This window comes from Aphelocoma coerulescens, chromosome 5, assembly GCF_041296385.1.
Source record: "Aphelocoma coerulescens isolate FSJ_1873_10779 chromosome 5, UR_Acoe_1.0, whole genome shotgun sequence".
Lineage (NCBI taxonomy): Eukaryota > Metazoa > Chordata > Aves > Passeriformes > Corvidae > Aphelocoma > Aphelocoma coerulescens.
The window spans coordinates 8,623,598-8,648,688 of NC_091019.1; the positions used below are offsets into that span (position 1 = coordinate 8,623,598).

General features: G+C 35.5%; 1 protein-coding gene across 5 annotated transcripts in view; it reads left to right on the forward strand.

Annotated features, from left to right (window-relative positions):
- ANO3 (anoctamin 3) overlaps window positions 1-20,820 on the forward strand; it is a 208,094-nt gene extending 187,274 nt beyond the window's left edge. For 4 of the 5 annotated variants that reach the window (XM_069016480.1, XM_069016481.1, XM_069016483.1 and 1 more), the window contains 13 exons: window positions 1,523-1,605; window positions 2,524-2,664; window positions 3,017-3,181; window positions 4,484-4,520; window positions 6,568-6,679; window positions 7,866-7,923; window positions 9,364-9,461; window positions 10,938-11,083; window positions 11,190-11,342; window positions 11,984-12,131; window positions 13,352-13,432; window positions 14,065-14,170; window positions 14,936-20,820. In XM_069016480.1, the coding sequence (XP_068872581.1) occupies window positions 1,523-1,605; window positions 2,524-2,664; window positions 3,017-3,181; window positions 4,484-4,520; window positions 6,568-6,679; window positions 7,866-7,923; window positions 9,364-9,461; window positions 10,938-11,083; window positions 11,190-11,342; window positions 11,984-12,131; window positions 13,352-13,432; window positions 14,065-14,170; window positions 14,936-15,118 (1,511 nt within the window). In that variant the 3' untranslated portion in view covers window positions 15,119-20,820. The remainder of the gene's footprint in view (window positions 1-1,522; window positions 1,606-2,523; window positions 2,665-3,016; window positions 3,182-4,483; window positions 4,521-6,567; window positions 6,680-7,865; window positions 7,924-9,363; window positions 9,462-10,937; window positions 11,084-11,189; window positions 11,343-11,983; window positions 12,132-13,351; window positions 13,433-14,064; window positions 14,171-14,935) is intronic. The other variant, XM_069016482.1, reaches the window with a different exon arrangement.
- The last annotated feature ends 4,271 nt before the right edge of the window (window positions 20,821-25,091 follow it).

The following is a 25,091-nucleotide window of genomic DNA, read 5'->3' on the forward strand; positions in this document are numbered from 1 at the left end:
TTCACTGTTACTTAGACTAGAACTTTACACCACAGCAGAAGTTGTGTGAATTGCTTTTCTTCCAACATGCAAGGCTTTTTATATACCTTTAGCTTTTTTCTCAGTAGCCCTGTAGTACAGCAAAATTACCATGAATTCTATTCTACTGTGGGAAAGAGAACATTGCAGCTTTTTAAGACCTCAGATGAGTCTGGAAAAGGTACTTCAGTTGACAGGTGTAGTTAACAACTTGGCCTTGCTTCATCTGGATAGAAGATTTTATTTATCACTGCATTGTCAAATGCTTCATGCACATACATAACATAAAAGACATAATTTATTTCTATTCATATAATACTAGAACCTATTATTGGTCGTGGTAACACACAATGTCAGTGAGAAAAGGTTGTTTCACCTCAGGTTACTCAAGTACAAACTCCGTTACTGCTTAAATGGAGACCTGGGTGCTGTTCCTGTTAAAAGCATCTGAAAACTTACATCTGTAGTGAATACAAGATCCATGCTTCAAAGAATAAAAGAACATACAACCTAGAAATAATACTCAGGGAAAAGTTCCTTTCATTCAACAAGCCATTATTTATGGGTTGTGGTATGGTGAACTTCTGCTAAATTCTAGTTGCTGTGCTTTAGTGTATTATATAGGTAAGTCATGTGTATTTATGTAGATATAAGTATAATATATTTAACTAATTATAACTGTATCAAGTATATATAGAAACCCAAAAAGATATTAAATATAGTACAGAAATGTAGATAAAGGTAGGAATATGAGACCATCTTGATCAGTTTGAGTTAGAAATACTTCTTCTGAGCAGTTGGCTTTCTAGAAGGAAGCAAATTTTCTCACTTCCTATTTGAATTCATTGTTTTCCAAGGAACAGTTTGACAATTCTATGTTTTGTCAGGAATCACACCTTAAACAAGTTGTCTTACCCTCACTGACAAACTACAGTGTTTTGGAAATTTGGAGATATTTATTAGTTGTAGTTATCCTACCAAAACCCCTAAGTACATGGAGAATCTGATTAGTCTCTCACCTAGATGACAAATAATTGTCTCAAGAATTATTCCAATAGTAAAACTGTGCAGTATAAAACTGGTATAGCTGGGAAAGAAGTGAGGTTGTCTTGATTTGAACTGAATAAAATGAGATAGCTCTTAGCTCTTTATTAACAGATGTCATTGTGGATGTGTATCCTTGTTTCTTCAAGGAAAAGTTTTATGTTTTGAATACAATTAAAAGTAAAATGATGAATTTGAAGAGATGGCAGTATCTCATATTGACAGGTACCTATCTCTGTACAGATACTGCAGACAACAAAAATATGATTCTTTGATAAACATTGTAAAATAGTGTTTTAAATTTAACAGGGATTATCCTGAAGTTACTTAGTTAGTTTTTAGATTCTACAGGGAAAACTGTCAGAAAGTGTCTAATGATACGTATTACATTGCTGCTTTTCTTAAGATCTGCATGGCCCTTTTTTTTCCCCCACAACTAAAGTAGAGTTGTTTTCCACAGCAACAGTCTTTCTAGAGTTTTGGAAAAGACGGAGAGCTGTATTAACCTATGACTGGGACCTCATAGACTGGGAAGATGAAGAGGTAAGAAGAAAGAGAAGTAAACATGTAAAGCCTTGCTGTCAGCATGGTTAAAGTCTCAATATCAATCCAAATTGTATGTCAGTCATCTGAGTTTGTCATTCAGATGATATTTGTATGAATAGCACTAGTTGCAGAATACAAAGGTATGCTTGAGACTGTAAAAGGATACTTTGCCTTTTGCAACTAACATTATAATTCCAAATATAATTCTGCATATTAAAAGTATCCTTTGAAAAACCGAGTGGAAGTACTTCCCGTACAGAGGATGGGAGATACTTCTGATGTCAGCACAGATGCCTTTCAGTTCCATGGTTTCTTGTTCTGGAAATTCCTGATCCTGCACAACAAAAGACAAGCAACAGGACAGAAACGAGATTTTGTATCCTTTGGAGAGGCATAACTTATCCTTGAACATTCTGTGATCAGCATCAGCAATAATAAATTTTATTATTCCATGAATCATTAGTCAACATAGCTGTAATTTACCTATACTGGTGATTAATTGCAGTTTAAGTCAGTAGACTTTACTTGTTTTACAGCTTTCCATAGATGGGTAGATAGAAGCTGGTGGCTTTTAATAAATGCTCTCATAACACAAAAAGCACCATTGTAACTGGCCCTAATTTATAGTTTTCTTACCAATTTTTGCAGATAATCTAGTGTCTAAGTCACCAATGTAACCCATGATTCTTTTTAACACCCTCACATAGTGGGGAAGACTCCTATGATTTCTGTTCTTTGCTGGTCTCTGGCACTGCTTCCAAGGATTTTCGAAAGAGCCAGTTATCTAGGTATTTGAGTTGAAACATTATAAAAAATCATCCGTATCAGTATAATATTCTACTTTATAGCACATGTATGTCTGACTGTTGAGAGAAATAAGTAATACAACAAATGGAATCCACCCTGTCATTCCAGGAAGAGCTGCGTCCCCAGTTTGAAGCTAAATATTCCCAAGTGGAAAGAGTAAATCCCATCACAGGAAAACCTGAACCTTTTCAGCCTTTCCCTGATAAGCTCAGTCGACTGATGGTGTCTGTCTCAGGAATATTCTTCATGGTGATGTTTAATAGTATTAGAATTATTGTGTTGTAATTAATCTTATTCTGATGTAAATAGTAACTCAGCATGAGTGCATTCATTAAGATTAACGGATTTACATAATATAGACAAAACTGTCTCAGTCTTCCTGCTTGTTCAGGGATCTTTCTTTCAAAAGATGGAATATACTTATATTATAAAAGAACAGTAAAGAAATGTTTTAACTAATCTTGGTTTTTTGTTCTCTCAAATTCTGCTCTCCAGAACAAATAACTACCTTTAAAACACTTGTTTTGTTATTTCAGTGGATATTATTTCAGATGTGATATCTTTTGTTCTAATACCTCTGCTCATAAATACATACCTGTAGATTTCACTGGTCCTTACTGCAGTGTTTGCAGTTGTGGTATATCGACTGGTAGCCATGGAGCAGTTTGCTTCTTTCAAGTGGTATTTCATCAAGAAGTATTGGCAGTTTGCAACATCTGGCACTGGAGTCTGTATCAATTTTATGATCATCATGTCGCTCAATGTTGTAAGTCTTCTGTTCTTTTAAAGGAGTGGTTAATTTAAGAGTAATTTTTACAAGCTTACTGAGTTAACCATATATTAGATATATACATGTTCATGCTTATAGCAGTCTGAAGCTAGTATTTCAGTGGATTTTTCTCCTCTGATACCGTGTTTATCAATGTTTTTCTCTAATTACTCCTTAATTTGTCACTGCACATCTTTGCTTATGTCACCAGGTTACAGGGGTACAGATTGCTGCTTTTTGCATTTGTATTTTTTTAATATTAGCTTTTGCAATAGATCTCTAATTGGAATGACATTGTTTTCTTGGCTGAGAATTTGCTTTCTAGGTTGTTTTTAGTTAATGACTTTGGATTCTTTCCTTTCTTATTTAAAATTCAGCTATGATATCAGTGTTGCACAGTCCTAGAATCACTGTGATATATGATTTTGGTGTAAGTTTTTTCTATCATGTAAAAGGACAGGTTTAATCATTTGCTCTTATAGCACTACACAGATAGAAACTCTATTATTGTAGCTGCGGTATTATTTATTGTCTTTCTGTTCCCATGCAAGCACAAACAGATAAAAAGGAATAATAACCCAGCAAACACTGGCTTTTAATTCTCTAAAGGACATTGTGCACTCACTGCAATAAGAAATAATTTTTCCAATCAGAGTCATGTGTTGATTTCTGTTATTTATATATGATCACATAATAAAAAGTACATTCAAGTGAACAAGCAAAGCTATCAAAAATAGCTTGCTATTTATAGTATACTCAAGGAAATATATTTCAGAGCTGGCAACTGCCTGGGGCTAATGCATTTAAAATAAAGACTAGAGATAGTCAATATATAGAGAGATAAGGAAGTTTTCAGTAGAAGGCTGATATCCTCAACCAGTATCCATATTCATGCAAAGGAAAACAGTACTGTGTCAAGGGATTTTTCCTACTTTTAGATTACATAAGTCCGTTCTTGAAATTAGAGGATAAACATCTAACTGTTGATTAAGAAAACCACTGATGTCTGAATATTTCTCTTGATCGATTTGTTTTTGTTTTATCTTTATTGTATATTTAATGTATATTTATACATGCTTATATACATTTACATGGATAAAGAGAATGGAACTGGAGGAGTTCAATGAAATCTTTATAGAAAACTATACACATTACATAGCTGCAGCATCGCTGTCCCTTATCTGTCCGGATACCTGTAGAGCAAGAGAATACCATGCTTTTGATGCTTGTTTTCATTCTGGATTTGTCATCACAACAGCCTGGATGTCCTATACTTACATCATCTAATTTCTTTTTTAGGTATATGAAAAGGTTGCCTATCTCCTGACAGACTTAGGTATGTAGGTCTTTACTAATGGTGTTGTTCTTGCTGGCTATGGCATATACCTTTGTAATTCCATAAAGAAGTGTTTTGAAAACTTCATCTATGAAGTACATTTCTGGCATTTCCCTCAGCAAGTGAGAAATATCACAGAAAGAAAATAAATTATTGTTTCACTGAGGAAATAAAATAAAACTAAGGAATTTATTTTTCTACTTTTAATGTTTCATAGTATACATTGAAAAACAGTAATCTTATTTTGAAGCAAAAGTCGAAACATATTCTTTCTTGCCTGCTAAAGGGTTTTTTCCATTTTCCCCAAATGCTTGTTTGTTTTTTACTGATTTTTAATTTGATCTTTCATATGGAAAAAAAGGGTTAACATAAAATTAAATTGTCCAGGATAAAAATGTTAAGTCATGAATTTTAAAGTAGCTCTAATTCTGTAACATTAAAATTTTATACTGAAGCCTCTAGCTGTGATTTGATATGTTCATGAGATAAAGCTTTCTAGCTTACAGAAAACAAGGAAGCAAAGACAGAATTTAAGATCTCTGTCTGTGTCAATGTGTTACTGTTCAGTGTTTTGTTTTACATGCTCACTTTTAGCCCATGTCAAAATATGCAAGTGATCTTGTCTTGGTTAAAATGCCAGCTGGCTGCCTAAATTCTACAGCTCCCTCTTTTGGTTAAAGTGTTAAACAAGGTGCTCAAAACTCCATAGTGCTTCAGGTAACAGGCAGCTGAACAGGCTAGAAAAATTCAGAAGGTATAGTCAACTTACTCAAATTATTAAAATATTTTAAAGTCTTTTTTCATATTAAACTTACTTCTATTCCTTTTAAAATATATTATATTGTTACAGACCAGAGAATGGGAAAGAAAATAATTGTTGAAGTGTATAAGCAAAATACACAATTTTTTTACAAAAAAGGTTTCTTGAATGAAACATAATGGAGCATTAGGTGTTTGAGCTAGGTAGCTCATTTTTCTTGCTAAGGTGTTTTACATCAGAAAAGGACACCCTTCTGGGAACAACTGTCCATATGTAACACTGGTATCCTGTATATTGCTACACAAATTTAGTCATTGTTAGACCAGAGTAATTAAGTAGTACAAATTTTAACTGAAAAATGCAGGAAGTTTAGATTTACAACTCATATGCTTTACAACTCATGTGCTTTAAAATTTTACCAATGTACTATATTCCAAGTTTGATACATCCATCAGAGATGGATTTTGTAAAAAATAATTAGTAAATGTTATCACAAAGTTCTAACTCAGACATAAATAGTGTTCTACAAACCTTAAGGAAAGATATCCAAGGCAGTGCAGACCCACATAGAACACTTGTAGCCCTACTACACATTTCTACATTTCTTTCCAAAAGAAGCCGAGAAAGAACCTCTGTCCTTTCGTCATTGAATTATAAACTGTTTGGCACTCCACAAGCATTATGATAGGGAAGTCCTGAGGATGAAGTAATGGTCTTACAGAAGTATTTAGAAGGCAAGAAGCTTGGATGGGAAATCAACTGGCTTTTAGTTGATTCTTTCACCTCTGCTTTCTTTGGCTTCTTTCTCTGACTATTGCTCTACTGATTCCAAGCGCTTTTGGGTTTTTGGGGGGATTGGGTTTGTTTGTTTGTTTGGTTTGTCGGTTTGGATTTTGTTTGTTTGTTTTGGGGTTTTGTTGTTGTTTTTTTTTGTTTGGTTGGGTTTTGTGGGGGTTTCTTGCACTGAGTTTTTTCCTTTGAATCAAGATACCTTCAATCTTAAGATAAAAAATTCACATTGGTTTACGAATTATTCATGGAAGTGAAACAGCTAACTTCTCATAGTATTATGATTAATTCTGAACCAAGGGGCTTCTATCTTCTGTTTCCACATAGAAACAATGCAGTCTGAGCTGGGGCAGTGAAAATAAATCAATTGCAACCTAATGGGGCACCATGACTTAAAACCCTCACTTGTTTTATTAGCGTTGATTGATTTGTGAGCAAAGTTACACATAACTCAAATTTCTTTTTTGTTTATATAATGTATATTGTGTCTTTCTGAAGAGCACCCTAGAACGGAATCTGAGTGGGAAAACAGCTTTGCCTTGAAAATGTTCCTCTTCCAGTTTGTCAACTTGAACAGCTCCATCTTCTACATCGCCTTTTTTCTTGGCAGGTAAATTATCTTTGCCAATTGCACTTAAAAGAAAACTTGCACAGAATTCAAAATCTTCACTAATTTTGTAGATTTGAAGAAAATACAATGACAGTTTGAACTGTAAGGTTTAGGTATGAGTTGGTTTCTGGGCATAATTAAAGAATGAAATATTTTTAAATGTATGGAAGGGTTGGACCCTTGAAATGTTTACTCATGAAACTAGTGTAAAAATTCTACTTTTTTATGGGGTGTACATGACTTTCCTACTAAATAAGAGGTCAGAACTTTTAAAAATGCAGCCAATTCCTAAATGTGGGTCTGTATTTAGCCCTGTGTTAATAGGCTTTATTAATCTTTTCTTGTTTATTCCCCTTGAGCAACATTTCCAAGAATGCATTTCTGTAAATAGTAAATATTGTCTGGAAAATCTTATACAAGAGTAGGAAGCAGAAATTCTGGTTCCAATTTTTGTGTGTATCTTTAGCTTAGAGCGCGAGATACAGCACAGATCTAACCTTGCTTCATCTTTAGTTCAGTTTTGTTATGGTCACACTTACCAATCCCGCAGAATCTACAGAATATTTCAAGGTATCGTCTATAAAGTTTTATAGTATCATTTCAGTTCAAGATTGTTTGGAAAGAAACTAATGAAAACAAACAAGCAAAAAAAAAAAAACACTAGTAAAGACTGTTGGTGATAATCTGTTTATTACATTTGGTGGTGTATTCACCATACAGTATTAAAATTTCTCTGTGTCTTGCTCTCTCCTGTATCTAATATAGAAACCCAGGCGTGGGTTTCTTTCTCCTTTTATAACTTTCACTGAAGTCGTCAAGAATTGTGATTCCGTATGCAAATCAAGTGTACACTTCACATGGGCAAGCAGATCCCTGTGCTGCAGCTAATTCCTATTAATTATAATGGCTTGCTTATCTTCTTAGAAGTAGATTAGAGTCTGAATATCTAACATCTAAAATCTCTGAAGCTAGGATTTTTATTCAGGACATAATAAAAGTTTAGGATCACTTGCAAAATGATGGTCCTTGTTTGCATTCTGAAATGTCCATATCCTACGGACACCAGATTTAAGCCTGTGTGATTTATTCTGTTGATATTTCCTGAATTCAGTGGGTGGTATGAAACAACTACTGATACAGGGTGTTCCTGGAATGTTCACTGAGAAACAGAAATCTTATTTTCCAGATTTGCAGGCCGCCCAGGAAAGTACAACAAGCTTTTTAACAGATGGAGGCTGGAAGAGGTAAACCTGTTTTCTGTTCCTGTGATATTTCCATGAGTAAAAAGAAAATGGCTGCAGGACATGAATGCCCAGTTTAAAGATTTTTTTATTCCAAGTGCAGCAAATACTAAACTCTTACTTATAGCAAAGGATAGAATAGAGGAGATTTGTTTTTCCTTCTGTGTTCTCCACTCTGCCCAAGACACACAAGTTCTTTCTGCCTCTGCCTTAGGGAAAAGCCATCAGTGATAGTCCCTTACGTCACAAGCACTATGAGTCCTATGGGAATGGAATCTCCTGGTATTCGGAATTTTTGGTTAGAGGACATAAATATAATGCCATCAACTTTATAAATTTTTGTCAGCACAGAGAAAACACGGATCTGTTGGAGTGGGTCCAGAGGAAGGCCACAAAATGAGTCAGAGGGCTGGAGCATCTCTCCTGTGAATACAGGCTGAGTTGCAGATATTCAGCTTGAAGATGAGAAGGCTGCAAGGAGGCATTGTTACTGCCTTTCAATACTTAAAGGTGCTTATAAGAAAGAAGGGGACAAACTTTAGGGCCTGTTGAGACAGGGCAAGGGATAATGATTTTAAACGAAGAGAGGCTAGATTTAGACTAGGTATAAGGAAGAGATTTTTATTTTTATTTATTTATTTTTTAAATTTTTTGTTTTTATTTTTACTATTATTATTAGGATGGTGAAACATTGGGACAGGTTACCTGGAGAGGTGATGGATGTTTCCCTGGAAACATTCAAGGTCATGTTGGATGGGGCTTATCTAGTTGAAAATGGCCATACTTATTGCAGGAGTTTGGACTAGATCATCTTAAGGGATCCTTTCTAACCCAAACTAATGTATAATTCTAATATTTAAAAGAAGAAAAATATTATTTTCAAGATTTAAGTTGAATGTTAGAATTGCAACTACCAGTATGCTGAAGTTCCCTCTTTCCTCTGAAAAACATATTTCTTCTATTGCAACTTGGTAGCCACAGAGTAAAATATTGTACCTTTGTAGTCCATGATCTGAAAAAATGGTTCTGTAATTACTTCACATTTTGATATGGCAGTCTATACATATATCTGTAGTTAAGATACCAGTACCAGAAATTCTGCTAGTCTCTCTATAAACTCAGATTCTTGCAAATGAAATATTGCTCCATTCTTTTGAAATTAAGTGTTTATTGGTCTAAGTGAAATGGTCTGTATCATTTATCATACATCTAGCACACATACCTTTAATTTAGGCAATATGATCTAATATCTAACAATATGTCTAAAGGTTGTTTAGCTGAAGTCTGTTAATATTTATTTTATTAATACTTCTTTTAATATTTCTGCAGGTGGAGATTAGTGTTTTTCACCACACATATTTAATATTTTTATTAACATTCTGAACAAATAAAAATAAAGGAATTATCTGATTTTAGCAACAGATCTCTTCCACTTCATTTCAGTGTCATCCTAGTGGCTGTTTGATAGATCTCTGCTTGCAAATGGGAGTTATTATGGTTTTAAAACAAATGTGGAACAACTTCATGGAACTAGGCTATCCGTAAGTTCAGATGTTAAAGTTCATTTTAAAAATAGTAAATAGATGATTCAGTGATAGGGAGAAATGGTTTTATGTTTGGAGAATGTTTTCACTTGTTGTACCTCACATATTGTCACTTTATTCCCAAGGAAAGCATTAACTGTTGCTCTAAGATAAAGCTTCTCAGAGTATGTTAAATATCTAAATTTTTTATTATGTTTTCATTTTCCATAATACAAACAGAGATGTTCAGCCTCTGAAGAGACTAATGAGCTAAGAGTCTTAACAGTTCTCTTGAAACTGGAAGAGTATGTTTCCAGTAAAAGGTTGATCATCAAATATTGATCTAATTGAAGTCTCGACCTTGAAAATATGTTAGAAATATGAAAATGTGTTAGAAAGGGTTTTGCTCAACACACATGCAATTGCACTTGTTCTGCAAATGAGGGACAATGTACTGTATCTTGTGGAATGAGGATTTTTGAAAAGGAGAAACCTACTTGAACTACCAGGCTTCCTGTCTTCTCAGCCAAGCAGGATATTAACTTCATCTAAAATTTATTTTAAAACATGCTTATATCCTGTTACAGAAAGAAGTGTTTTGTTTTGACAAAACCATTGTTTGCAACGGGCAACAGTTTGTCTTTCAGTAACAAGACAGATCAAGAGACAAACACTAAATTAGCTTGAGAAAAAAAGAGCAGCCTTTTTATAAAAATACTTACAAGAAAGTTATTTCCCACCTTTAGTCTCTTTTCCATAATATCTAGAAACAAGCAGTAGTCTTTAATTGGTCCATGTGTCAGTACTGGATAATATTTTTCATTTGAATAACAGTTTAATTTTAATTTATGAGCCTACTATCTCCTTAATATTTATAACTACTTTGGGAAAAGATCTCTGCACAGCTTTATGAAGAATAGTCTTAAATATTTCCATCTTCAGCATTCAGCAACACCTTCTTAAATGCTTATTCCTTCTTTAAGAAAAGAAATATTCTGCAGAGCATCTAGATCTTTAGGTTTGTTCAAAAATATATGTATTCTACTATTTAGTGTATTCTAGTATGGAGTTCTTACTGAGTTCCACTTACTTGGTTTGTCTTTTACAGGATTGAAGATAAAGTGCTATTTACTTTTTAGTGCTCTCACTATGTATGATTTTTTTTCTTGTTCTTCTTTTTATTTAGTCATTCAGGTAAATCCTACCAAAAAATAAAAAGTCTATGCAAGCATGTTCTATATTCTGAAAAGCTTATTTGTACAATGCCAAACATGCTACATTAAAGACATAATTAAAATTATAATGCAGAGTTTTGAGATCTTTTATGAGTTCTTTGCATTGTATCTAAGATGATATTGTAAAATTTTCCTTAAAATAGCTAAGTAATCATCCAGGTGCATTTGAAAATAGGCCCACTTATTGCATAGCAGTACCAGAAAGTATTTTAAATCTCTGCGCAGATTGAGTCAATAATACTCTCTTTATGTAATAAAGTTTATTACAGAACTGGTGGTCCCGACGCAAAATGAAGAGAAGAGGGCAATCAATGGAGAATAAAATTTCTCTTCCTCAGTGGGAAAAAGATTGGAATCTGCAACCTATGAATCTCCATGGTTTAATGGACGAATATTTAGAGATGGGTGAGCAAATCTGGGAGGTGTTGGTTTTCTTCAGAAAGTAGAACTGTGTTGCGTGTTAAAAGATTTTTTGAATTTCCAATTTCTAATCATAGAAATGCCTGTCTAGTTTTACAGTTTGGCTTTACCACCATCTTTGTTGCTGCCTTCCCACTGGCACCTCTCCTGGCACTGCTTAACAATATCATAGAAATCAGGTTAGATGCATACAAGTTTGTTACTCAGTGGCGAAGACCAATGCCTGCAAGAGCAACAGATATAGGTGAGAGAACCTAATGGCTGTCACTGTCAGGTATCATCTCGTTGTATTTTCCTCTTTAAAACAGAAGTATATCATGTGTCAAGATGGCAATGTAACCAACAGATTTCAGTGACAACTTTCCTTTTAGGCAACAAAAGGATAGTTAGTTGCTTTGATAAGAGGATTCCTCAAGTTTGTTTTCTATTTACAATAAGGAATAGCTTGAATATTGAAAATAGGCTAAAAGTATTTCAGGCTTCTGATTTGTGGAACTCTTGGTCTAAAATCAATTGAATTTAGAAATTAAATAAAAGGACCGAATGAACTTTTAATTTAAAATTGCATTAAATAAGAAATTTCTTTCCAGAATCTCCTATTTGGCTTTTATAACAAAAAATTATGGTTATGCCTTTGTTGCTTAGCTGTATTTTCTCATCAGAGTGTGCCCTATTGTAGGATTTCATTGGGGTGGCACCAGTGGTTTGGCTGGAATGTGGGGACATGGCTTTATCTTGACTAGTTTTTCTGTCTCATAATTCACTCTCAGTAAGAAAGGAAAACTGTATGACTAATAATGACTTTATTATCACTGGTATGACTTTATATGACTTAATATGACTATAAAAAAGTGACAACTTTGTTGTAATTTCTCTTGTTTCTAGGTATTTGGTATGGAATTCTGGAAGGAATTGGAGTCCTGGCTGTCATCACCAATGCCTTTGTTATTGCCATTACTTCTGATTACATTCCACGTTTTGTCTATGCATACAAATATGGTCCCTGTACAGATCAAGGGTACAGACAAGAAAAGTAATTAGGATATTCTTTATATATACATGCATTTTTCAGTGGAAGCACAATTTACTGCTGTATTTTTATGATAACATATATTAGATACATATCTTTTACATCTGTGCAAACCTTCACAGATGTAAAGTGCAAGTAAGTCAACCACTACAAAGAGTTTGCAAAGTAGCTAGTTATATAAGTGGAAAATCATATCTTCCCTTCTGAATGCAAACAAAAAAGTTTGTACATTGCATCAATTTTCAGATCTTTTCTAGGTAAGCTTTTCTTCTCTGCAATGGATCTATACTGTCTTCTCCCAGTACATTCCCAAACACATGTATATGCTCCCAAAAATAGAGATTTACTCTTCCTGAGCTGTCACAGGAAAAGAGAGTGTAAGGGCAAAAAGAATGAGGTGGGATAGGATGAAAAGAGATGGTATCAGAAAAATGTTAGTGCTCAATGCACACTACCCATTTAAGAGAGAACTGTGTAATTCTATTTCTTTTGCCAGTAGTGATTTGAGGTATCACAGCAAACCTGAAGATTCAGATTATAAAAGGATGCCTCATGCATCTCTTCTTAAATCTTCTTTGATTTTCAAATGTGCTTTAGTTAAGTTACAAGACAGATTTCAAAGAAGATAGGACATCTTACATGTCTGTGCTTTTCAAGCAACAGCAAAAATTCACTCCTACAGTCATAAATCAATATATTTATGTGATTTCTGTAATTAATAGTAATACATTTTTGTCTTTAATATAACTGTTCGGTATATATGCACTGTTCATTTTACTGTTGAGGAAAACTCTTTGATTCAACTCATAAAACCTATTATTTTTTTTTGTATGTGCTTCATTATTGGTGGCAGATTCTGCAAAGGTGTTAAATTATTCTGCTCTCTGCCTTTGTATCCATCTTTCAAAGTTCAGTAATTTTAGGAAACAGTTAAAAACACTGTAGCAACAATTTTTGGTTTATATCTTTCAGTAGATAAGAACCAAAACCATAAAAAGTGCTGAAAATAGACTTCTAAACAGTGCTATACCTGGAACAGATGTTAGTCTTTTCTTTCCAATAAACTTTGCTTCTCTGCATGAAATTTTAGAATTGCTTTTGTCCTGATAAGCAAATAAAATATTATGCTCGCAATATCTGATAGCAGAATATGTTTACATACCATATGTTTATTGTATAACCACTTTATGAAAACGTGCTGCCCATATGGCTTTTTCTTTCAGATGCTTAAAAGGATACGTCAACAGCAGTTTATCAGTATTTGATTTGAGTGAACTTGGGATGGGATACTCAGGATACTGTCGGTATGTTTCAATGCTTGCAAGCCATTATCTTTCATGTCTCTATGAATCATTTAATTTAAAAGCTTTGCCAGCTGCCAAGAAGAGTAAATATCCTCACTTCAATTTTGTTAAGCATTCTGAAATCAATTAATTAAAATACACAATTAAAATTTTTGTTACCTCTCTAACCCAGGTTGAGATTGCAAACAGTTATGCAAGATGAATACAAGAAATTCAACATAAAAATGAAATATGACATGAGTGCACTCCTGTTTTCAGACTTAGTTTTGCAGTGAGCATCAGTTTAAATTAGAATCATATTTCATTTATGCAAACTTTGGAGAATCTCAAATGCTTATAAGCAAAGACAAGAACCAATTTAGAATCAACACACTTAACACTCCAGCTTTTTAACAATAAAATAAACTGTTTGCTCTGGATTTTTGAAAGCAAAAAGTACTGTCTCATAAACAGCTCTATTTAATAGCCTGTATTCTGGACAGTTGCTCTCCCTTTCTGATTAATTCCTCTTGAAGTCTGCTTTCACTTCAGTTTCTCTCCTTTTAGCCAGATCTGGGATGAACTAGAGACCACTTGACCATGTTTAGGTTTTGAGCACAGGTTAACTTCCTGGGTTTCTCTTTGCTTTGCAGGTATAGAGACTACAGAGCTCCACCGTGGAGTTCAACTCCATATGAATTCACTTTGCAGTTTTGGCATGTCCTGGCAGCACGGCTGGCCTTCATAATAGTATTTGAGGTTAGTTGTGGAAGGGAACAATTCCTTTTTACCTCTTAAAAGTCTGAATTGATTCTTTATGGTAGTCCTATAAGTAAATTGTCATTTTAATCATTTGTTCGTTCATTACAGTCAAGGGAGAGGAAAAAAATTATCTTCCCCGAACCATTGTCTATCAGCTGCTTCAAACAGAATTGACAGAGCATGCACTTACTGTAGAGCTCCTCTAAAATCGTATTTCCTTAACAGTCATCGTATACATCATGTTGGTTCCCTACCCAATCTTTCATATTTTATTGAAAAACAAGGAATGCAAGTTTTGTGTATATTAGGCAGTTATTACAAGATAAAATCTGTGTCAGGAAAATGATACATGACTCTAGCCTAATATAAAAGTAAACATGTATATACTAAGTTTGAAGAATGTATTGCATACTACCCAGGAATCTGGTTACCTATTTCCATTATAAGCCCTGAACAAAGACTGTTTATAGGTAGCATTTACATTTCTTGATCAAACTAGCATATCCTATAGTCAAATCTTTATTTAAGTCACTAACTATACCCTTTGTCTTACTTTTTAGAAAACTTCAGCACTTGCCCATTTCTTTTAGATCACTCATTTACTCACATGTGAGTGTTTTTATTTAAAGAAATGGAGTTGCCTTTCAGTCACAAACTGAATCTCAGTTCCAGTTTTGCCACAGACTTCTAGGCTCTAAAATGTAGTCCTATAAAGGAATACTTATCAATATTTTAAGCAATTATTTCTGTTTTTCTTTTCAGCACCTTGTTTTTGGAATAAAGTCTTTCATTGCCTACCTAATTCCAGATATACCCAAAGACTTGTGTGACAGAATGAGAAGAGAGAAATACTTAGTCCAGGAAATGATGTATGAGGCTGAACTGGAACATTTGCAAAGAGAAAGGAAAAAGAATGGGAAACAGTATCACCATGAATGGCCTTAATCACTACCCTGTTACAACAAAACCACTGTTGGAAATTGGAGAGTGAAGTTTCAAAATTGTCAGTCTGGCATCAGTGTGAGATTGGTGGTGGTGGTATATATATGTTCTTGCTTGGCAGTACAGTTGCATACTTTGGTTAGCACTGAAAAATAGGTGTTTCCAGTGATGACAATGAAAAGCCTTACCTGTAACTGGTCTGTGATGAACTTCAAGGACAATTGGCATTCAAAAATGTACAGACAGATTAAAAACCTGGGCACTGTTTTAAAAAAAGGCAATGAATTTTCATACTGTTTATGAAGATACAATCAGCATGATGAAAACAGAAAATTACCTGTGAACCTATAGAGTAAGGGAGTGACTAAAACCAACTTTTGTGACATCCACTACTTCTACAGCTTCTGATTGCTGAGCTCCATCTGTAACACCTCTAAAGAAAAAAACGGTTGTTGCCTTTGTGGCCATGACTTGATCTTTCAGGCTTACTGTTTTGTCAGGTTTGCCCTAGTCTCTTATTGAGATTGTGGATGGGGTCCTACCGTAAAAAAGGGGTCTGTGGCTGCTAAATATTTACTATGCAGTTTAAGATTTGCACATCAGTGTCATTCATTTATCCATCTAGTTGAAAACCAAAAAGTCCAAATTCAGAAAGAAAACAGCAGCACTAGGAGAACACATTGCATTGCCCACGTTGCAGCTCTGTTTGAAAATTCTACAACTGTTGAGTTGTCTTTCCACTTCTGTGTATGGAAAGGCCATCTCTACATGCTTCCAGGATGAAAGAACTCATTTTCATGCTAACTGTGTTACTGTTCCTCTTTATCTGTTTGGGCAATGATTCCATGACTTCACAGAATGCTAACTTGAAACACTCCCATGCAGTGCAAATGACTTTCTCTTCAAAATACAATTTTATCTTTATAGTATGCAAGCTTCTGCAGATATATATGAGACATACATTATAACATTGTGGCTTGCTTGTTCAGGAAAGGAGAAGAAGAGCAATTTGTAACAATATTCTTCCTATTGTAATAGTAAATGTTACAGTAATGTACACTTCTTTTATTGGCCTAAATATGTCATAACATTGGAGTTGGATACAAACAAATATGTATACAGATTGTATATAAATGCATAGACACACAGTGGTTACTCTTAGATTTACTATTATTATTATTATTATTACTATTTGTATGCCTTGTTACACTGCGGGGACTTTTTTTGATAAAATCACTAAAAGGCAGATGTTCATTGAAGAATCAATTTCAGTTTTTATGTGCAAACAGCATATTGCAGTGTTGCTTGTGGTTAATAGTCATATTTTGGTGATGAAATTGTCTATTACTAACATTTCATAATATGGGAAAATCACTTAACATTTAAACAAGTTTGAAGGGATACCTTGCAGGGAAGGGAATGGAGAAACAGAGTTACGGTTATTCTGTTTCTCTTGTACAATTTCAAATAATGCTTCTCTATATTGGGTGAAAAAAATTTAGAAGACAAAAAATCAGCAAAGCACAGTAATTACAAAGTCTGCAAATTTTAACATTATTTTTAGGGATAAAGTGGCAGCAAAATCACTGCTGACAGATATGAAAATAACTGAATTTTTACTATTTACATTATCCAGTTGAAAGTGTGATTCCAGTATTCACTTGCATTTATTAGCACAATAATTTTATTTTATTTTATTTTATTTTATTTTATTTTATTTTATTTTATTTTATTTTATTTTATTTTATTTTATTTTATTTTATTTTATTTTATTTTATTTTAATTAATTTTAGGATTCAAGAGCCCATCAAAGTGGGTAAATAGGATCTGTTGTATCCAGAGAGCCTAGCATCAGATTTCTAAGTTCTTCAGTTGTTTCACCATATTCATGAGATTTCTTGGTTAATTCCAGCTCTGGGACCAGACAAGGCAATTGTAGGAGTATCTACAGAAAGGAGGAAAGAAATTTGAAGATCTGGTCCAATCAGATACATTACCCATTCTTTCTGTGATAAAGGGCTGATGGAACTCATCTTGCCATATTTTGGAAAGGCTCCAAAAGGTTCCTTCATGTTCTGGGTTGTGCATTAAGTTCCTCAGGAGTCATTATTAGAAAAAAAGTTAGTGCACTCTCCTCAGTGCTAATAGAATCACAACGTTTGATTTATTATCTATCTGTCTCATTCTATGGATTGTCGAACACTGACAGCATTAACCCTGTGTCACAGTTTTTGTTTCTGTGCCATAGTGATCATACTTCAATTCTTCAGAAGGTCACAGATGAGCTCTTTTTAATGTTTTCTCTAAAAACAAAATGTCTTGGCTGGCCCAAGGTATAAAGATACAGGGTAAAATCAGCCAAAAATCAGAAATACTGATTTTTTAATACTCTCTTGTTTCTGCTGTTGATATTGGCACATCAATACATACTTAGGCAAATTCCAATTGGACTTGAAAAACCACATTAAAAATTTTTTTTGTATTTGAGATTTACATATATATATTACGAATTTTTTTCAACACTGATATATAGGAGTATATGAAAGGCAAGTATGTAGATCTGATATGTTGCATTTTATGCACTGGAAAAGCACAAGAAGTTTGGAGAAACACTGTGTGTGTCCTTTACTTTTGGAGGACATCAACAATATGTAAAGGTCTTGCCACTATCTATCCATTTGCTTAAGCTGAGAAACCTTTTTGCTAGACTTCGCTTAGTATGCTGTTTTCATTGATTGCACGTTATTTTCCTAAAGAATAAGGCACACACTGTCCTCAGGAATAATGTATTTTTTGAATGGTGGATGATCTTTTCATATTCTAAATATTGTCTTTTCAAACAAATGACTAGTATGACTAGACTGTGCATGCAGGCTGCATTTGTGAAATTTGACAAAGCTTTAGAACCTCCGTTTGTGCAAAAATGCTTTAGATCGGTCCAGATCTAATCTATGACAACTTTGCTCTATGCATGCGCCCTTAGAGAGACTGCATGAGCAAGTAGATTTTTTATATATAAAGTATTTGTTCAAAATGTGTTAATTATTCTTAACCAAATTCTGCATCTTGATTCAGACAAAAGAAATGTACATTTCAGAAATGGCACAAAGTTCAGATACATGATATACACCTCATTTCTTATGACTTTTTATTCTAAATTTGTGCCTAATGTATGAGATCTGAATTTTGGTGAATAAAAAAAGGAAAATAAGAATTCTGTTTTATTGGCAGTCCTAATGAGAGGTTCCCCAAAGTTTGTCTCCACAAAGAGGGAGGCATTAGAGTATTCACAACTGTGTGCTAAGGCTTGCCTGAATGTTGAGCACAGGCTCCCACAGCCCACTGATTGAGCATCCTTGGATGGATACTTGGAAACAAGGCAAACCTCATGATGACTTCAGTAAAGCCTTTGAAACTGTCACTCATGGCATCCTTCTGGAGAATGTGGCAGCAGGTGCACTCTTAGCTGAATTAAAGCTGCCTGGATGGCCATGCCCAGACAGTGGCGGTGAATGGTGTTTTTCCAGTTGGCAGCCTGTCAGTAGTGTGGTTCCCCAAGGCTCAGTATTGGGGTCAGTTATGTTTAATGTCTTTATCAATGATCTGAACAAGGGGATCAAGGGCATCCTCAGTGAGTTTGCAGACAACACTGAACTGGGTGGGATTGTTGATCTGTTGGAGGGCAGGAAGGCTCTGCATAGAGATATGGACAGGCTGGATCAATGGGCCAAGGCCAATAGAATGTTCAGTACAGCAAAGTGGCAGGTCTTGTCCCTGGATCACAGCAACCCACTGCAGTTCGACAGGCTAGGAGCAGAGTGGAAAGCTGCCCTGCAGAAAAGGACGTGGAGGTGCTGGTCAACAGCAGTTGAATGAGCCAGTGTCTGCCCAGGTGGGCAAAAAAGCCAACAGCATCCTGTCTTGTGTCAGAAAGTGTGGCCAGCAGGACCAGGGAAATGATTGTCCATCTGTACTCAGCACTGATGAGGCCACACATTGAGAACTCTGTCTAGTTCAGGGCCCCTCAATTCCAGACAGACATTGAGGTGCTGGCGCATGTCCAGAGAAGGGCAGTGAAGCTGGTGAGGGATCTAGAGAGATTAAGTCATAGGAGGAGCAGGTGAAGGAGCTGTGGTTGTTTAGTTAGATGAGGAAGCTCAGAGGAGTCTTACCACTCTCCACAACTACTGAAAAGAGATTGTAGCAAGGTGGGAGTCAGTCTCTTCCACCAGGCAAATAGTGACAAGACAAGGGGACATAACCTCAGGCTGCACACAGTAAGGTTCAGGTTGGACATCAGGAAGAATTTTTTCTCTGAAAGCATTGAACAGGCTGCCCTGGGAGGTGGTGGAGTCATCATCCTTAGAAAGTGTTCAAGAAATGACTGGACATGGCACTTAGTGTTGTGATTTATTTGTCATGGTGATGTTCCGTCAAAGATTGGACCCGATAATTTTTGAGGTCTTTTCCAACATTAATGATACATTTCTTTCCTAACCCTTTTTGTTAAAGGATTTAGAGAAAATTGTGACAAGGCTAAAATTTTGATAGTGATGATAGATTGATGCCTTTTCCTGGTCTTAAAATCAAGAATCAAACACGGTTAGAAGGTAAAAAGGGATTTTACCTTGGTATTTATTTTAAGGATCCTTAGGTGTACTACATCCAGGTCAAATGCACCCCAATGCACACCGCAATGCCCACCCCCAAAAGATCGGGTATAACATTATAGGTCTTACTAATTACACATAGCACATCTATCAAAGATTCCCCAATGAAAGGCTTGAGTGACTCCCCTCCACAAGGAGCCTTCTCCTGGATGGTTCTATCTTAGTTTACAGAATGTGTTCTGGAGAGGACCTTGGGGTCTGGGACACAGATCCCTAGCTACAAAGCTTCTAAAATGTTTAGTCTCTCAGCTTGACAAAAAAGTCCAAGAATGTAGGCAAAAAGCACTAAGAATACAGAAGTTGTAAAAAGCTATAAAAGAAAAGGCAAAAAATCATCATGGCATCAGATGATAAGTGAGGTTTTGGTTTTTGTTAGATGTTTGTTTGGAAGTACATATCTTCAGTAGTACAAAATACACATCAGCTGTGGCTGTCCCCTTTTCCAACAACAACTTGTCATAAATTGTGTTCTGAGGAACAGTTATGCTCAATTGTGTCCTGTGGAAAGCTCAAAAGGAAAATGTTTAGACAGACTAGTAAAAATAGGTTAGTAGATAAATACCTTAATGGAAAAATTAATAAATTTCCAGAAGTTTCCTTCATAAAAAGTTCTGCAGAAGGAAAAAATCCCTGGGAAACAAAGCTTCAGGGCGAGTATTAATATGAGGAAAGTCCAGAATTTTGGTGATGTTTTATTCTTAATGTGCCATTAAGATGATCAGTCTAATCATGTGCGTAATGCACATCTGCTCTTTCCTTGCTGCAGCTTCTTCCACTGCAGACTCCAACTAGGAGTATTGCCAGAGAGAATTTCTGGAGCCATGGGATCCATTGAAGTTACCTGCAAAGTCCTACATGGCATTGTGGGACTTAGTAAACTTTTGCATTATGTCACAGTTTGTTTGGAGGCAAATTAGCATATGTGTTAGAAGCATCATAACATTTTGGTTAACTGAAAATCATCCATGTCCATAAATTGAAAATAAACTGTCTATATACCTAGTTAGCCTGTAAATGTCACAAATTTTCATTAAAACTATTATGAACTAGATTTTGTATATATATATATATATATATATATATATATATATACTGGGCAATAGCTATATTAATAAAACTCATTTTATACAAACAGCTAAATATGAATGCAATAAAGTTGATGGAAAATTTTAAAAATCACATTTTCTACTAAGTTTCTATTTCTATTAAGAAAATGGACAGAGATAAAAATAGTGGTAACAGTAATAGTGCAGTAGTACTTTGAGAAGCACTTTAGTTTTTGGAATCCTTATAAAGTGCTGATGTTGCTTGCTCGGGGGAGAAGTTTGAAACAAATATAAGGACAGCATTTCATAATAATTATTTGATGTTAAGACTGATTCTAGAATTCAAATAGAATTCCACTTCTAGGCAAGCCTGTTATTTTGTTCCAGTGCATATTTTGTCTGACTAAAATGCATACAGTGACACTTTTTGAAAGCGTTTAAGTGAATTTCTAACTTCTATTCCTGTAGTGGAAAATCTAGCAGCTTTAAAAAGTCCCCAAATCTTTTCATATTCCATGCTCGCAAAACCCATGTTCTTCTGAGGTAAAATGCAAGCAACCAGCATGTGGAGGGTGAGAATGAGCAGAAGGCAGCAAAGGGCTCATATTCACTCCAGCAAGTTTTGCTCCAGAATTGCAACAGGCTGTGAAAAATAAGGGTTTGAGGATGAAACATGGGACAGCCCTTCTTTTTTTTTCTCCTTTGGCTCATTCTTCACTTATTCTCAGTGTTTTATTACACGCTGCCTTCTGGGTGACAGTTCAGTTTCCAGGGCAATTCTGTAACAGCAGATTTTTGTACAGGCTGTTTTTTGATGTCCCTTACTGAGATGCCAAAGCAGAAAGTGCACAAATACTAGTTTGTCTGGTGCTTTTTACAAATCAGTATGCATTGATTGGATGGAGTAGCATGAGACAGCATGGGGTACCTCTGTGTGTGCCGTTTCTGTCCTTCAGTCACTTCCCCAAGCATCACAGTGTTTTCTCCTTATGTCCCTTCCTACACATACGCATACATCCTAAATACCCTACACAGTTGTATAATTTTTAAATTTCTATAATGGATTCATTTTGACAATTTTTATCTGATATTGCCATTGCAAACACATTTACTAGAAATTTGGATTGTCATAACCTTGGCGTAACCATAATAGCACAATGTTGGCACAACAGCACAAAGTTCTAATGGCACAACAAGGAATGGTAGGGAAGTCACAATTCCATGGTATACAGAAACTTTTAAAATCCAGGACTGGGATGTAGTCTTGAAATGTTAATGGTGTAGTCCTTCTTCACTGCACTGGAAATGACCTTGTGTTAGTCCTTTTGGCTCATTCTAAATTCTTGCTACAACCTCTGTATTGCTAGTTGTTCTCTATAGTTTGCATTCTTATTGACATGAGCTACTTGTTAGGATGCAAAAGGGTGAGAAATTAGGATTAAACGCAATGGAGTCTAAAGTTAGTGACATTTTAACCACTGAGAACATGATGATTTTTTTGTTAATAATAAAAAATAAAAATCAGATCATATTTTCATTTCATGTTTTATTTAAATGACTTGGAGTTTTGTATTGAAAAATCTTCCAAACTGATGGCTCTAATTTTTACCTAGAGTAGTATCACTGGAATTTCAGTTCTTTGAAACAGTCTCATGTAAAATCTAACTGAGTAAGATAGTTCAGTCATTTTTTACTCTGATAGTCCTGGCTAACTTGCAATATCATGATCATAAGAGATTTCTTAAAATGTGTATATATTTGAAATTTGTGTAATATTTAAATACAACTTGATTTCTAAGTAAGGAGTAAGAGTAAAATTTCAGCTATTTTTTCTACTCATAAATCCACACTTAGTAAGTAATATTTAAAACAAGTTTACAGTATCAGAGAGCGTGTCAAAGAAATTTACTTTTATGTGCAAAATTTATAAGTTCCTCCAGCATGGCAGCTTTCAGTTTCTTTTGTGTTTTACGATTGCTATTACAAGCAGCTATGTACCCCAGAAGTAAAAGAATTTACTGAGGAATAAGTTGTAGATCTGATTAACTATCGTAAGACACTTTTGGCATAAATTTGTCTTTGGGATGCTGTTTACTTTATCACAGTTTACATATATAAATGCAACTACTTGCTGTATCATGCACATTTGATTATTACATTTTTTTCAGTAATAAACTTGGATATCTTTGAAAAAGGCTGTGAGCTTTATTTTTCCAAATGTTCAAAGATACTTATAAGCAATTTATACTTGAAAAGTGAGTGTTCATGAGCATTTTAACCATAGTCTTGTAAGAAAGTAATTTCAGGGTCATACTTGGCTCAGGCATTTTTAACAATTAAATATTTGATTATTTTGGTCTCAAGGCACAGCTAGACTGAGTTTTCAAATTTTCAGTCATTTATGTTGTACTGCTTTCACTAGAGACTAACAATTTCTTAAATTTAAGCTCTCCTAGGATTTATCTGTTCCTAGTTTATTACCGCAGGCCTGGTTCCTAGGGTATATCACCGTGTCCCGCAGCCATAGGGAGGAGGAGGAGAGAAGATCCAGCAGGCAGGAATTGTGCAGCAAGATTGATTGATTTAATTATTTTACAAACTCTTTTATAGACTTTTTTCTTCATAGTCTAATTGGACAAAGGATCAGCCACCCCTTGGGGGTGATTGGCTAAAATCCTAAAACATCCATTGTCAAAATATTTTTCTACTATACCATAAACAAGATTTTTCAAGGTTGCAGGTGTTTGGTTGTTTACATTCCCTGCTACCTCTTCTGTGAGAGAGAAAAGTCTCTCACGGACTTAGAACATAGCAAGAAAATCCTTGCTAGCAGCAATTTTGTATCTACAATTCCCCCTTTTTTGTTTTATAAGATACCAACTCTATTATTAATCCTAAATAGAAATCTACATCAGTTATTAATTTTAAATATGTCCTTAAGGTTTTAACTATCTGACTCCATAACAAGAAATTTAAAGTTCAGTCTCTGCTGGTGGAAGGACCATCCCAGTCTCTGCTTGTAGAAGGACCATCATCAGAAGAGTCATTAGGCTGATGATCTACATTCTGGTCGCCATTTGGATGGTTGGCGTTCTGGTCATCATTTGGAGGTTGCCTGTTCTTCCTCTGGTGCCATAGGTCAGGGCGAACACATTTTGCAGGTAGCCACCGTACCCCAGTATCTGTGGAAACACAAGCATACCCACGACCCCAAATGATAAGCTCATGAGGGCCTTCCCACTGGTTAGTGAGTAAATTCCGCATCCAGACTTTTGCCTGGGGCAGTTGTGTCTCGCCTGCAGCCTGCAATGAGAGAAAATGATTCAGAATAACAGGATTATTTGAATTTTGTGGTACTGTAAGATGATTAATTGTATGCAAAGCTTTTTCTAGTCGGCTTCAGTAACCAAATTCAAAGGCTCCTGTGAGAATCATTGAAAAGCCATGATAACAGCTCTTAATTCAACTAAATAAGCAGAGTCTGACTCGGATTGGTGTGTTAGTCAACCACCGCAAAGGCAGTGTAGGATACTGTGTGCCCTTACGCACAGTGACCCCTGCTAAAAATTTGTCCCAATCCGTACGCCCCAAGCTGCCAACACGTCCCGTCCCCAAAGGTTAAAGGAAGTGGTAGCAACATAAGGCCTAATCATAGCTGTGTGCCCCTCTGAATCCTTCACCACCACAAGCCGTTCACTTAAATAGCTCTGTGTGGTTCCTCCTACTCCTGCGATGGCCGATCCCACCGGGGCTAAAGGCCATGAGGGAGGCCATGCAGAGAAGGAGATGATAGTTACATCAGCACTCGTATCAATCAAACCTTGAAGCTGAATCCGGAGTGGTTGGGCGTTCGGCAGGACCAGGGTACATGTCATCTGTGGCCTTTGGTCAGAGATGTCTGCAGTCCAGAAGGCCTGTGGAAGTCCCGTAGATCCACTGCCGTTATCTTTGTGAGTTTGTTGTTCTATCCTGCGGACACAAGACTTAAAAGGCACTAATTTAGCAAGGCAGGTCTTTTCAGGAATAGTTACAGGGGGTTTTTGTGTGGAGACCATAGCACAAATCTGACCTTTAAAGTCAGCATCAATAACTCCTGAGTGCACTAAGATTCCTTGATGGGCAACATCAGGTTTTCCCACCAGCATTGCACTGGATCCCTGGGCTAAGGGCCCATATGCGTCCAAGGGAACCTTATAAATACCGCTAGAGTCTAAGACGACTGCGGCTGCGGTCTGGACATCAAACCCATCTGATCCCTGG